General features: G+C 41.8%; 1 protein-coding gene and 1 pseudogene across 9 annotated transcripts in view; both read left to right on the top strand.

The window, feature by feature from the left end:
• DENND5B (DENN domain containing 5B) overlaps positions 1-15108 on the top strand; it is a 210526-nt gene that overhangs the window by 183194 nt on the left and 12224 nt on the right. For all 9 annotated transcript variants that reach the window (XM_036864677.1, XM_036864675.1, XM_036864676.1 and 6 more), the window contains 5 exons: positions 6032-6160; positions 7946-8067; positions 10749-10894; positions 12530-12648; positions 13808-13995. In XM_036864677.1, the coding sequence (XP_036720572.1) occupies positions 6032-6160; positions 7946-8067; positions 10749-10894; positions 12530-12648; positions 13808-13995 (704 nt within the window). The remainder of the gene's footprint in view (positions 1-6031; positions 6161-7945; positions 8068-10748; positions 10895-12529; positions 12649-13807; positions 13996-15108) is intronic.
• On the top strand, positions 3071-4651 carry LOC118901948 (annotated as a pseudogene).

Here is a 15108-nt window from a genome sequence, read left to right as displayed (position 1 = left end):
AGCAGAAAGGAGGATTTATGGGAGATACATGAGGGTATTTTCCAGAATCCAAGCACAAGAACTGTGGCTGGATTGGAAACAGTTTTGTGCAAGGTTACTCTCCATCTCAGTAGAAGCAAATTGTCCCTGCTTTTTCCCTCCACTTCTGCTGCTTCTCCTCCCCTCTGTCCCTTTCCCTCCTTTTCTGCTTTACTGTGAACATGCTCTCCCAAGCCCTGGCCTTAACATGCCTTATTTAAGCATTCAACAAAAACTAACTTGGTTTTTCAGTGTACTTGTTTCCAGTTTCTGAGAGAAAATCTGATTGGCTGAGCTCAGATCAGTTAGATGCTGCTTATCCATTCAGTTCTAGCTGAAGGATAAGGAGCATCTGTCAGGGTGGTACCTGAAGTTGTTGCTTCTGGTTCTTCTGGGTCTGTAGAAGGAGAGCTTCTCCAAGAATGTGAGTACCAGGAAGAAATGATTGGTAAAAAATGGGTGGCATCTCTAGAATATGTACTATTTCTGTGACCTTGGGTGGGTCACTTAGTCTTGATGAATCTCAGTTTTCTCATTTTTGAAGTGAGATAATGATGGTCTCCCTCTCACTAGTTATTGTGACAATCAGATAAGACAGAATACATAAAAATTAGAAAGCTTTGTACCAGGGTTGGAAACAAATCAAATAAATAAGCTATTTAAACCACACCATGTATGCTTTTCTGTGAATTAACAGGATCTATTTTAGTTTTTTATTTTAATTTTAATTTTTGGCTGCATTGGGTCTTCATTGCTGCGCATGGGCTTTCTCTAGTTGCGCCGAGTGGAGTCTACTCTTCATTGCAGCGCGTGGGCTTCTCATTGCAGTGGCTTCTCTTGTTGCGGAGCACGGGCTGTAGGCACACAGGCTTCAGTAGTTGCAGCATGCGGGCCCTAGAGCACATGCACCTCAATAGTTGAGGCGCATGGGCTCAGTAGTTGTGGCACATGGCCTCAATAGTTGTGGCATGCAGGCTCAGTAGTTGTGGCTTGTGGGCTGTAGAGGTCAGGCTCAGTAGTTGTGGCACACGGGACCAGTTGCTCCACAGCATGTGGGATCCTCCTGGACCAGGGATCAAACCCGTGTCCCCTGCATTGGCAGGCGGACTCCCAACCACTGCGCCACCAGAGAAGTCCCCAGGATCTATTTTAGAAGTAATACTTGTATAATATTATGCTGAATATCATTATAATTACCTATAATAAATTATTCCAATTAAAAAGATTCAAATGGTATAACTACACAGAAAAAATTTTAATAGATTTAAAGCTTAATAACACAACACATATAAATTGTTTTAAAGCATTAAATTAGATATAGATTTACAAAGCAACAGAATTTTTTTAGCTTTTTATATACACTAGGCCCTATAGGGAGCAAAGAAGGATTCAAGGCTAGTAAGAAGTATTGGGCTCCTCATTCTCAGGAAGCTTTTGTCAAGCTGAGAAAAATGTATACCAAGAGAAAATGATAAAAGTAGTAGTGCACAATAAATGCAAATCAGACTATAGAATTCCATAAATTAGAGAGGTCATTGAAGGCTCTCATGGTCAAGGAAAGCTTTCTAGAAGAAGCTGGGATTTCAAACATGAATAGAATCAAATAAGGAAGCTAGAAGAGAGTAAGTATTTCAGGTAATAAAATACAGAGTCTTATAAGTTAACTGCTTGGAATAGAATTTTTTAATAGGAAAATATGTTGAGGCCAAGGGGTAATGGGCCTTGAATGCAAGCCTGAGCAGTTCAGGCTGTATCCCGTGAGCTTTTGAATATTCTGGAACAAAGGAATTACATTAGGAGGCAATCTTTTAGGCAGAGTAATTTACCTGGTGCCAGTGAACAAGGGGCTTGAGGAGAAGAATCTGGTGGCCTCATCTCCTGATTCCCATGCTTCCTGCCAAAAAGAACACAAAAGAACAAACAAACAAAAATTAGTGCAAACATTTTTATGATGGGAATGCTGCTAGCCACCTAAATAAAAGAGGTTTCACTTTGTGTATTCCAATCCTTCCCATTTTCCTTTAACATAACATTGTTTTTCAAATAATTATTTCCCATTTTGACATTCTTCACCTATCATGTCTCCAGATACCTAAGACCAGTATGAAACTAATTTCAGTAGACTTTACTGTTTTAGAGTAGGAAGAATACTTAGGGAAAGATTATACAACATACGTACTTACCAAACCTTATATAGATTCATTTCTGGTGGATACACTTTGATCAACTTGGTATTCCTGGATCATGTGAGCTCTAACCTGGCACTGCGCTCATGGGGGGACCTTGTACATACTGTGGAACTTTAAGTGGTAAATACCTGAGCATTTCCCCCTTGTTGCTTTTAGTCAACTGTGTCATCATTTGGTCAATGTCAGTAGTTGAGGAACAGCCAGTGCTGTTTCCTAGGCTCACTTTGGAGGTGCCCGTGTGGGGCGTCCGTGTGGTGGCGCCCACCACTGCCACCACCACCAGAACCAGGGTCTAAGAGGGACTTGCCTGACACCAGCTTTCTCCGTTCACGACCATGTGTAATGGTATTAGCCCTTTAAAGATAAATTAAGTCTGTCATAATTTCTGAAAAAAATTCTTAGAGGTGAGGTTGGTTAACGAAACGGCAACAGAATTTTCTTTTATTTCCTCATTCTGACTCGTTTTCAAGCCATCTCTTTAAGCCTCACTTGTGTGATGTGATAATGCTTTACATTTTATCAAGAGTGTTTGATCAGACGTGAGGGAGGCTGTCCCCGACCGGAAGCCCGAGCAGTCAGCCGAGCCACCCTGCCCCTGCTGGGGGAGGAGCCACAACGAGGCTGCCTAATGGGGCTGGTTTGACCTGAGCAGGTGACCAATGGCCAGGGGGCGAGGAGGCGAGGGGGTGGGGTGCAGAAGGCCCACCTACAAATGGGGTCAAGGGGCGTGACCACACTGCAGAAGTGGAGCCGTTCCGCCCGAGGCTGGCAAGAAAGCCAAATTGCAGGGGCGGGGTGGGTCGGGGATGTGGACCTGCGCGAACAGTATGGAGATGCACGGGCACTCATGAGGCATCCAGGACATGGAACAGTGGCGCTGGGGACCACAGGGGACCCGCGGCCCGGCAACCGGCTCAGAGAGCATCATAGCAGAGCAGGTGGCTCTGAACCAGACCCAGGTGTGCCGGATACTACGGGAAGAGCTGTACCAAAGTGATTCCTTCCACCAGTCTGATACACATAACTTCATCATCATGGGCGCATCCGGCAACCTGGCCAAGAGGAAGATCTACGCCACCATCTGGTGGCTGTTCTGGGATGACCTTTTGCCAGAAGATACCTTCATCATGGGCTACGCCCTCTCCCACCTCACAGTGGCCAATACACGCAAGTGGAGCGAGCTATTCATCAAAGCTACCCCAGAGGAGAGGACCACGCTGGAGGAGTTCTTTGCCCACAACTCCTATGTGACCGGCCAGTATGATGATGTGGCCTCCTATGAGCGCCTCAACAGCCACACGAACACCCTCCACCAGGGTACATAGGCCAACCGCCTCTTCTGCCTGGCCTTGCCCCCCACAGTCTATCAGGCTGTCACCAAGAACATCCACAAGACCTGCATGAGCCAGATAGGCTGGAACTGTATCATTATGGAGAAGCCCTTTGGGAGGGACCTGCAGAGTTCCAACCACACTTCCTCCCTGTTTCACGAGGACCAAATCTGCCGCATCGACCACTACATGGGCAGGGAGATGGTCCAGAACCTCATGGTGCTGAGGTTTGCCAACAGGATCTTCGGCCCCATCTGGAACCGTGACAACATGTCTTACGTCATTCTCACCTTCAAGGAGTCCTTTGGCACTGAGGGCTGCTGGGGCTACTTCAGTGACTTTGGGATCATCCGGGACGTGATGCAAAATCACATCCTGCAGATGGTGTGTCTGGTGGCCATGGAGAAGCCCGTCTCCACCGACTCAGATGACGTCCGTGATGAGAAGGTCAAGGTGTTGAAATGTATCTCAGAGGTGCAGGCAAGCAATGTGGTCCTGGGCCAGTACGTGGGGAACCCCAGCGGAGAATGTGAGGCCACCAAAGCGTACCTGGACGACCCCATGGTGCCCCGCGGCTCCACCACCGCCACCTTTGCAGCTGTCATCCTCTACGTGGGGAACGAGAGGTGGGACGGGGTGCCCTTCATCTTGCACTACGGCAAAGCCCTGAATGAGCACAAAGCTGAGGTGCCTCTGCAGTTCCGAGACGTGGCCGGTGACATCTTCCAGCAGCAGTGCAAGAGCAGTGAGCTGGTGATCCGCGTGCAGCCCAACGAGGCCGTGTACAGCAAGATGATGACCAAGAAGCCCAGCATGTTCTTCAACCATGAGGAGTCGGTGCTGAACCTGACCTATGGCAGCAGATACAAGAACGTGAAGCTCCCAGATGCATGTGAGTGCCTCATCCTGGGCATCTTCTGTGGGAGCCAGACGCACTTTATGTGCAGTGGTGAGCTCCAGCAAGCCTGGTGCATCTTCACACCGCTGCTGCACCAGATTGAATGGGAGTAGCCCCAGCCCATCCCCTACGTCTGCAGCAGCTGAGGCCCCACAGAGGCAGACGAGCTGATGAAGAGAGTGGGCTTCCCATACAAGGGGACCTACCAGGAGTGAACTCCCACAAGCTCTGAGCCCTGAGCACCTGGTCCCCACTCCCACCCACCTTGGCCCTGTCTCTCTGTCCTTCCCACCGTCTGACCCCACTTCAGGAGGACTTCGGGACCATAAACTTCAGCCTCACATTACCAGCCCCGGGCCTAGGCCACCTTGTGCCACTGCTACCTTGGGCCCAGCTACATTCCTCAACCACCAAGCCTTGGAGAGTCGTGCTGTGACCATCCTCCGCCACCACTGAGCCAGCTTCTGTCCACAAGACTGAGCCCCAGTGGAAGGAAGGAGAGTGGCTCTTCATCTGTCCTGGCTCCTTCCAGAGGCCTGGAGTTAGGGGCCACAGGGAGGGGCAGTGATAGGCCTCATGACCTGTATAAGTCAAATCATTATGTTGTACACCTTAAACTTACACAGTGCTGTGTGTCAATTATATCTCAATAAAACTGGGGTGGGGAAAGAGAATGTGTGTGTTTTACTGGGAGGATATTCCTTATTCTGAATGCTTGGAATCATCAGAGAAAAGGGTTTGTTGCAGTATTTATTACAGCTGAGATGAGTCATTCTGTACATTAAAAAAAAAAAAATCAAAGGAAGGGATGGTGGGTCACAATCACAAAGACTTTTCAGTGAGTCATTGTAGTGGTTCTATAATTATCCTGTCCCTTAGGCTTGTCCTTCCTGCTCAATCCTTCTTTCTCCTTAGGAGGAAAATCATTAGGAAGATAAATTCAGTCCTGCTGGATATGGCATCAACTTCTACACAGAATACTAATATATACATATATGTAACATTCATTTGGGGGTTGACCACACAGTTTGTTTGTGGCCACACAATTTCCTAAGTCTCTCAAATTTTTAAGAATTTGGAATTTATTAGTATAGTACAGCTTGTATTCTAATGCCATAGAAAATGCGATTTCATATTTTCCATATGTTGTCAGGGCAATTTGAAAAAAGATTCAGTGGATTAAAGTTGTAGCAGATACTTCAACTGTAGAACAATTATTTCGAATAAGAACTTGAATATTCAGACTGTTTTATTGCTTTTATTTTTCTGAGTATCAGGAATAACCAAGTGCCAGTTTATAGATATCTATGAGCCTGAAACAAGAATAAATAAAACCTGAAAGAGTGAATGAGTGTTAAATGCTTTATCTTAGGATATTGCCTGTGTGCTCTTGTTGTAATGGTAATTCTGATGTTGGACTAATTTCATGATTCAGGTGGAACACTTGAAGTTTAATCAACATAAATTGTGTGTTGCCTGTTGCTTCCTCTAAGTATAAAATAACTTTTCTGTGCAAGGTGCTGTAACTCTTCATTGCTTTTCCAGTTCAAGTTTAGCCTTAGGATTTACATCTTTGCTGTTTTACTATTCTTTAGGCATATTCAAAACATGAGTGAGATCAAGACTGATGTCGGACGAGCTCGAGCATGGATAAGATTGTCTCTAGAAAAGAAGCTCTTGTCCCAGCATCTCAAGCAGTTGCTCTCTAACCAACTGCTCACAAAGTAAGAGATGGCCTCTTGAGGCATTTCTGTTTCTGTGACCTGTGTGCTTACAAAATAAACTGCATAGGCTGACAAGCTGGCTTCTCCAGCATGAGTTGCTGACTCCTGTGCACATGAACTCTTCCTTTCTAACAGGCACATGCTTCAGAAACTCTGTGTCATGACCTCCTATTTGATTATATCTGGGAGGGTACAGATTTCAAAGCCAAAGGGCAGATTGTGCTACTCTGTTCAGAACAAAAGCTAATAGTCCCACAGGCTGATAGTAACATCCAAAAGATGGGTTGAATTTATGTAAACTGTATATCATATTGTAAAGATCACAACAAAACCAGGAGTGGCAAAAAAACTAAAAAGTCCACAGGAAAGGGCTTCTCTGAGAGTCTTGCTAATACTTACATTTAGTAGTTTAGAGCCAGGAAACCAATCAAGTGCATATTAGTTAATTGTTAACTGTTTTGATAGGTTTCCCTTTACGCCATCAAGAAACCTTGGATGAAATGCATCATCCAGCTAATATGTACAGTAGAACTAATTTGAAGGTTGAGGACTTTGAGTTCTCTAGACCAAAGGTATGCAAAGAATTCAACAGAGACCTCAAACATGACAGTGTTGGAATGCCACCAAAACCCAGTTCTTTTTGTGATTTTGTGTTTGTACATATCACTGTTGGGTTAAGTTACTCTCTGGAGCATTTTAGGATGAGTCTTAATGTCCAACGAATAGGTTTGATAAAGAGTGCGTGATGTGAAGTACAGTCTGAACCTGACCTTGTTCTCTTAAAACTGATTACTCTCCCCACACCTTATCCCCACCCGTAAGTCACTTGCCCTTTGTGGCCAAAGTACAAAGAAGAAAATGATAATCATTTAAAATCTTACTACATAAAGGTGACTACTAAGTATTTCACATGTTTTCTACTGTACTTCTGTACATGTTCTCTTAGTTAAGATTATACTATATTTGTAATTCAGCATCATCTTTTTTTAGCTTAATATTATACCATAACATTTTCTATTTCATAAGGGTTTTAGCCTCTGAAATCTGAATGCCTGTGTTCAAATACTACCTTTACTATTCACTATTTGAATGGCCGTAGACAAGATACTTAACTTCACTGTATCTCTGTTTTCCTCATCTATAAAAGGAGGATGCTAATAGACTTACCTCATACGTGGTCACGAGAATTAAATATATTAATAATTTAAAAATACTTAAATATAAGTGCTTAATAAAAAGTTATTTATTATTTTTGGGAGTAGTAGTTTTGTTTTTGTTAAAACTCTTCCTAAACTTTATTTTTAATGGGTATACCATGATATATTTTTACTTTTACAAATAATATTCAAGTGGACATTTGTGAGTAAATCTTTGCCCACATTTCATATTATATCCCTAGGACTGAGTCCTTAAAGTAAAATTAATGAGTCAAAGAATATGATTGGTTCAAAATAATTATTACCAACAAATTGCTTTTCTGAAATTTTCAGTTCCACTTTCTATTATTCACTGCCAACCCCCACCCCCCATCAGCAGCAGTCATCACTCTTAAATCTTTATTACTTTGAGAGACAAAATGGATTCACGGCAGGTTGTTTCTTTAATTACTAAGTAGATTTAAATGTATTATTAACTGTATATGTGTTCATTTTTGTGAATTGTCTGTTCTTTCTAGATTAAAGTTTCTACCTATAGTTTGTCTAAGTGGAGATGTTTATTTTTAGTGGAAGACATAATGAAAAATATACTATACTATTATTTTGTGCTTGTCTTACCCTTTCCTAGGAAGCTTTATAAACGTTATGCTTTTCTACGTTGTGAAGAAGAAAGAGAGCAGTTTCTTTACCATCTTCTTTCCCTCAATGCTGTGGACTATTTCTGCTTCACCAGTGTGTTCACCACTATCAGTAAGTCTGGAGAATTGACTGTTAAGTGAAGAGTTGCTCAGATGACTAATGGAATAAGAGTTTATATTTTTTAAAACGAGACATATCACAGTACAGTGAGTCAGACACTGCGACATCCACCCACCCACCCCGCCCTACCCCATCTCCATTTATGAACGAAGGTTATGCCCCAGCAGCCGGAGATGCTGCTGGAAGACCACCCTCAGCTGTCAGCTCCTGTGGGGAGTGTCTCACCAAAGAAAACTACCTTACCTGAAGCTATCCCTCCTACCAGAGCTGGCCAGCATCCCTGCCTGACCCATGGGCTGTCCCAGAACTCACTGTGGGACCAGCTGAGCACTCACAGCATCAGAGCTCAGTTTCTGCCTCAGCGCATCCTGCTTTCTTCCTCACATTCTGCATGCTAATTTCTGACTCAGAGTCTGCTTCCCAGGAAACCCAATTGGGATGGATGTAAAGAAAAATGTTTTATTAAACAAATATTCCAATATCTTACCTGAAACACATAAATTCAAAGAATCAGTATATGATAATAAACATATAACTGAACATCATTAAACTTTGAAGATTCAGAAAGACTTCAGGATCTTGCTGGGTGTTGTAGGTCTATAGAGGGAGGAAATGATGATTAGAGATGTGTTTTTGATAAATTGAATTACAGCATTTATTCTGTTGCAGTGGGTCCCCTTCCCTACTTTGGAGAATTTTTACTTGTATCAGGAGTTTTATTCAGCTGCAAGTATCAGAAGCTTGGAAAATAGTAGTTTAAAGAAATCGGTTGTTTTAATTTTCTTATACAGTGATAAGTCTTGGGGTAGGCAGTCCACAGTGCTATCACGGACCCAGGCCCTTTGACAGTTATCAGTGCGTGCTAATCGCCTCCAGCGATGGCTGTTCTCAGTCTACCCTCCAGCCCGAAGAGGGAAGTAGTGCCAAGGAAGAGGAGTTAGAATCTGTGCCAGAAAAACATAGTTTTCTAAGAAATCTCAATAAATATCACCAGTATTTCACTGGGCACAATTGTGTAGGTTTTGGCCTTCAAAGTCTCTGGTAGAGGCAGACAAGGGGAAAATGGAGTTGGAATGGTTATTGGGCCAACCTGTATTGTCTTTCAAGCTACTATTAGTTTACTAGAAACTAAGGTGTTATATACAGTTTTGAAAGAGAAGAAATAGCAGAGAGAGTTAGGATCCTAAGTTCCTCCCCATATATGCAGATTTCTCTTCATCTGAGGAACTCTTTCAATTAGAGGAATCGAAATACTTCATGAAATAAATATTCTGAGTTTAATAATATTGCTCTTTTTCTACTTTATGAAATCATTGTTGTGCATCTGTGAGCCCTTTGCAGCCACAGAACTGCTGACCTTAAAGAGGCCTTTTTCTGTAGCTTTTCTAATCCTGTCAGTGAAAGAAATGAAAGTAGCCTCTGGCACCTAAAATAACATCTTGCACTAACCTCTTCTGCTTTCAGTTTCAAAAATCATTTGAGTCTCATGATTACTAAACCATGAAAGTATGGCCTTTCCTCTGACATTTTCCTTTCCTTCAGCCAAAATAAAAAGGACAGAAAGGGAGGTTATTCACCCAACAGAAAGTCGTCTATGTAAAGTTAGGGAAATGAACCATTTATCCCATTCATTTTGCTCATCTAAGAGCACATTGAAACACGAGCTCCTATTGTGAGGCTGTATCTGAGCCTCTTGTCCAGTAAATGTTTTTAATTCTACGTGTAGTTCTTTCAAGGAGGGCTTTCTGTTAGCTCTCTTGTGACTGAATGAACAGAAATCCTGAGAATACCAACCAAAATATTGATTCTACCCTGCTTTAAAAAAAAAAAAGTATGGCTCTGAGGGATAAAAATATGCTAATGTGTTTGAGCCATCCCCATTTTTTAAAGGAAATGGAGGTATGTGTAATGCCTGTGTGGTTTACACATTTGAGCAAAGGACGGTGATAGGACAGTGACATCTAGTGGTGTGCCTTTTGAAGAGCCTTCAGAGGGGAAAGATTTCTTACAGATCCGTTTCCATATCCTGATTCTTTCCCTGGGGCACCACTTGCACATGAGTCACCTTTCCAAGTTGTAGTTTATAGACTTCATATTACGTCCAGAATGGAGGTGCTGTTGTTTATTATTCTTGGCTTTGCCTATTGGACTGTAAAACTGGGATGGGAAAGTTCTGAAGTGCAGTGCTTTTAAGGGTTGGCCAAGAAAATCAGCAACAAGAGGATACTATCCAAGAAGTCATCTACCACCTTTTTTTATATGAAACCATACCAGTAACCATGCGCATTTATACTCGATTCTGGAACAAAATTAATAAAAACATTAAAACAATGAAAATACTGTATAGCACAGTCACTGTTTATGTCCTCAGAGATTCTGGTGCTAATGCCTGACATTGTTTATAAATGTAGTGGTGATGATAAGCGTGTCATGTACACATGGTGATGTATATGTGTGGAAACCACAAATATTTGGACTTTTGGCTTATAAACCAGAACTCATCTTTCTAGACTGGGGGAGGTTATGATCTATCTTTTTGTTTAAGTACATCTTGATAGATCATTAAAAAACAAATTATCTGTGAAAGCCAACCGAGTTCTTAATATATATTTGTTTTGTTATCAGGAGAATTTTATTGTAATTTTGTATTAATTTCAGCATTTTTCTTTCAGTGATTCCGTATAGGTCAGTGATCATTCCCATCAAAAAGCTAAGCAATGCGATCATCACATCGAACCCTTGGATCTGTGTATCAGGAGAACTAGGAGACACGGGAGTAATGCAGATTCCCAAAAATCTCCTCGAAATGACTTTTGAAGTAAGTTCAGCTAATACCTTTCTTAGCACAAAGTGTCATACATAGTTCTACACAATGATGCCAGTTTCACTTTTTCATTTTTCCTTGAGTCAAATAATATAAAGGAGTAATTAAGCATGCAGGATCATTTTTGGGATTATATACCTCAAGTTGTCTTGAACACGTGAATTTTTGTATTTTTATTGTTATTTTAATTGTTAAGCTCTATTTTTCCACTCATAATGGTGCACTTTGGGGCTTTGCCAGGTCCTATTCCATAATTCCCAGTGCCTAGCACGGAACCTGGCAAGTAGAGAACATTCAAGTAAATGCTTTCCCCACAGTGGTTCTCTTCCAAACGGTAAATTCACCCTGCCTGAACCTAGACAAAGGGACAGGGGAGCTGCTATCCATGCTTTTGGTTTTTAGACCACGTGGTGATGTTTATAAAGTGATTTTGCAAAAATATACCTTTCACTATGGTAGTCAGTTTTCAGGTTTTACCTGGTGAAGTACTTCCATACTTTTGAGCCCACATGCTGGTTGATCCTGGCACACAGGAAGAAGACAAACAGCTGTTCTTGTTTCAGGAGGGAAGTGGTGCTAACTGAAATGTCCTGTTCTCATGTTCCTTGGAGTCTAGGAATAGCAGTTTCCATTCAGAGTCATAACACTGCCCAAGAGCTTATTTTGACACCATCTATCTAGTGGAGTCACAGCCATCTGTATATAAAAGATTAAAATCCTTGGCTTTTCTTTGACTACCAAGTACGGAGCATAAACTGCATTATAAGTCCCATCATTGCTGTTTCTAGACGCTCACATCTGCCTACTTCTTTCCATCTCTGCTGCCACAGCTACTTCAAGATGCCATCCTCCCTCACCTAGATCGCTGTGATTCAAAGACGTCAAAGATACTAGCATCTAACTAAAGCTAGTAACATCAGAGCTATGAGAACTCATAGCTCTGATGTTCCCAACCATACATAGTCAGTTGGGGTCTATGATCTTTTATCAGGATTTAAAAGTCAGAATTTAGTTGACATTTATTTTCACCATTCCTATTATCATCGCTTTCTTTTGTACTTGTCCACAAAGGGTCAGGAAGGACGCTAATAACCATGCTTTTTTTTTTTTTCTTTTTAACAATAGCTTCAAAGACTTCTAGGTGAGGTTTGAAGTCAGTTCTGCCTTAGTATTTTATTAGAAGCAGAAAAGTAGTCATGTTGGTGATATTTTGTATCTATAATTGTTTCTCTGACCTCTCTGTAACTAAATCTAAATAGCATCCTTTTCCCACTTCTTGGGATTCTTCTCATCCTTCATAGGCACAAATCACTGACTCTGCAGTGTTTCTGGGTTCTCCAATTAGAAATCTTTGTTCTTTCCCCAGTGTTCTTCAAGTACCTGTTTACATCTCTACTCTAGGGCATTGTGCAGTCCCTCTCATTTGACAGTTAATGTTCCTATGTCTCCTGTCTCATTAGAAGGGATCTATTAGATGTGAGTATTTTTCTCTAGTGCACAGCAGAACACATTATGCAGAGTGGGTCCTCTGCAGTTGTTAAATTGGGTGGAATCATGGCGCCACTGCTAAAGCTGAGAGGTAGCAGGAAGGGATCAGGTACTGAGTAACCTGTGGTCCTGTCCCTGCAGTGCCAGAACCTGGGGAAGCTGACTACTGTTCAGATCGGTCACGATAACTCAGGACTGTTAGCCAAATGGCTAGTGGATTGTGTCATGGTCAGAAATGAAATCACAGGACATACATACAGGTAAGTAAATGTCCTTGGGAGCTCAGACTTCTTTTAAGACTCTTTAGACAAGAAAAGGTTTGAGAATTGTTTTCATTCCAAAGCTTTCCCGCTGCCTTCTGAATTTTAGTTTAGTTTTTTGGGTTGTTTTGTTTTTGTTTATGTCATAACAAAATTGTGTTATTTTGTTCCGAATACAAAATTGTCTCCAAAATACTTTTTTTTTTTTTTTTAAGTCACCTACTTTATTTATTTATTTATTCATCTTTGGCTGTGTTGGGTCTTCGTTTCTGTGCGAGGGCTTTCTCCAGTTGCGGCAAGCGGGGGCCACTCTTCATCGTGGTGCGCGGGCCTCTTCACTATCGCGGCCTCTCTTGTTGCGGAGCACAGGCTCCAGACGCGCAGGCTCAGCAGTTGTGGCTCACAGGCCTAGTTGCTCCGCGGCATGTGGGATCTTCCCAGACCAGGGCTCGGACCCGTGTCCCCTGCATTGGCAGGCAGATTCTCAACCAGTGCGCCACCAGGGAAGCCCCAAAATACTTTTAAGAAACTGATTGTGTTTGCTGCTAATGCTTAGTCCACAAATGTTGAAAAAGATTGGTGGAAGTCTGATAAAAAAAGGACACAAAAAAGAAGCTTAAAATAATGTCAGTAAGAGGAAAGTTCTTTCAGATGCTCCTGGCAAAGCCAGCACTCTTCTTTGAGAGCATTCTCCTCTTTTCTCCTGTAACTTAACTCCCACGTTAACATCTAGTTTGAAGATATTGTTGTTGAACCTAACCCCAGAATTTTAATACAGACGAGGTATGAGAAAATATTAAAGAATTATTTTAATTTGGTGATAACAATTTATTCTCTTTATATAAGAGAGAATATCTTTAGTTTTCAGAGACTCATACTAAAGTGCTTGGGAGTAAAATGTCCTGTTGTTTGTAATTTACTTTAAAATACTTTTAACAAAAAATAACAATGAAGCATATGGCAAAATGTTATGTTTAAGTCATAAGAATATGGGTGTCTCTTATACTTTTCTGCTTTTTTACGTGTTTGAAATTTTTCATAATGAAAAAAGCAACCCACAGGCACTAAAATGATGGGCTTCACCCATGGTGCCATTTAAAAATTCTAATTAAAGCTAGTAAGATATTGGTGATTCTGAAGTTTGTTTCTGTCCTACCAGGTTCCCATGCGGGCGGTGGCTGGGGAAAGGCATTGATGATGGAAGCCTGGAGAGAATTCTCATTGGAGAACTGATGACGACAGCAGCAGATGAGGACCTGGTGAAGCAGTGTCGGACTCCACCCCAGCAGAAATCACCCACCACGGCCAGGAGACTAAGCATCACTTCACTGACGGGAAAAACTACCAGTAAATAGTTTTTTTTATTTTCCAGCGTGTCATGTTGCAGGCATCATGTAGCCATTTCATAGAAAACTGTTGTATTAATGAATTACGGTAAGGAGATTGAAAAGAAAAAAGCTGAGGAAAATTAATTTGAGAGGAAGGCTTTAAGAGTGGGGAGAGAGGGCTTCCCTGGTGGCACAGTGGTTAAGAATCCACCTGCCAAGGCAGGGGACACGGGTTTGAGCCCTGGTCCGGGAAGATCCCACATGCCGCGGAGCAACTAAGACCGTGCACCACAGCTACCTAGCCTGCGCTCTAGAGCCCACGAGCCACAACTACTGAGCCCACATGCCGCAACTACTGAAGCCCACGCACCACAACCACTGAAGCCCATGCTCTGCAACAAGAGAAGCCACCGCAATGAGAAGCCTGCGCACCACAACGAAGAGTAGCCCCCGCTCACCACAACTAGAGAAAGCCCACGTGTGGCAACAAAGACCCAACGAGGCCAATAAAATAAAATAAATAAATTTAAAAAAAAAAAAAAGAATGGGAAGAGAAAAAAGGGGGAAAAATAAAGCAGGACATTAACAAATAATTAAAAGCCTGAAGAATTTAGATGTTAAAATCCAACAAAAATTGCATGCTTCTGTTTTAATTAAGCTTTGGAAGTATGAATAAATAATATCTTGCCTGAAACTTAAAGGAGGAATAAGGACAGTTACATGTTACAGTACTCCCACATCTAGTTATCCAGAGCCCCTTTTTCTAAGAGGAATTCTAAAAATTCCTCTCCCTACCCCACCCCCAACTTCCTGTAGAAGTGATAAAACAAAATACTATAAAAAAGTGAATTCTGTGGATAGGATACTATGTTCATATGCCATTTTGAATAGTACAATAAACTTCTAATTTATACTAATGTGGTCTATAATAGGCTGAATAATGTCTCCCAGGGGTGTCAGATTTTAATACCTGGGATCTGTAAATGTTACTTTATTTAGAAAAAGGGTCTTTGCAAATATAATTACGTTAAGGAACTTGAGATGGGGAGATTATCCTGGATTATCCAGGTAGGCCCTAAATGCAATCACATGTATTCTTTTTTTTTTTAAATCTTTATTTATTTATTTATTT

Source organism: Balaenoptera musculus, chromosome 10 (genome assembly GCF_009873245.2).
Source record: "Balaenoptera musculus isolate JJ_BM4_2016_0621 chromosome 10, mBalMus1.pri.v3, whole genome shotgun sequence".
NCBI lineage: Eukaryota > Metazoa > Chordata > Mammalia > Artiodactyla > Balaenopteridae > Balaenoptera > Balaenoptera musculus.
Note: the sequence above shows the minus strand (reverse complement) of the source record. Positions and strands in the feature narration are given on the sequence as shown.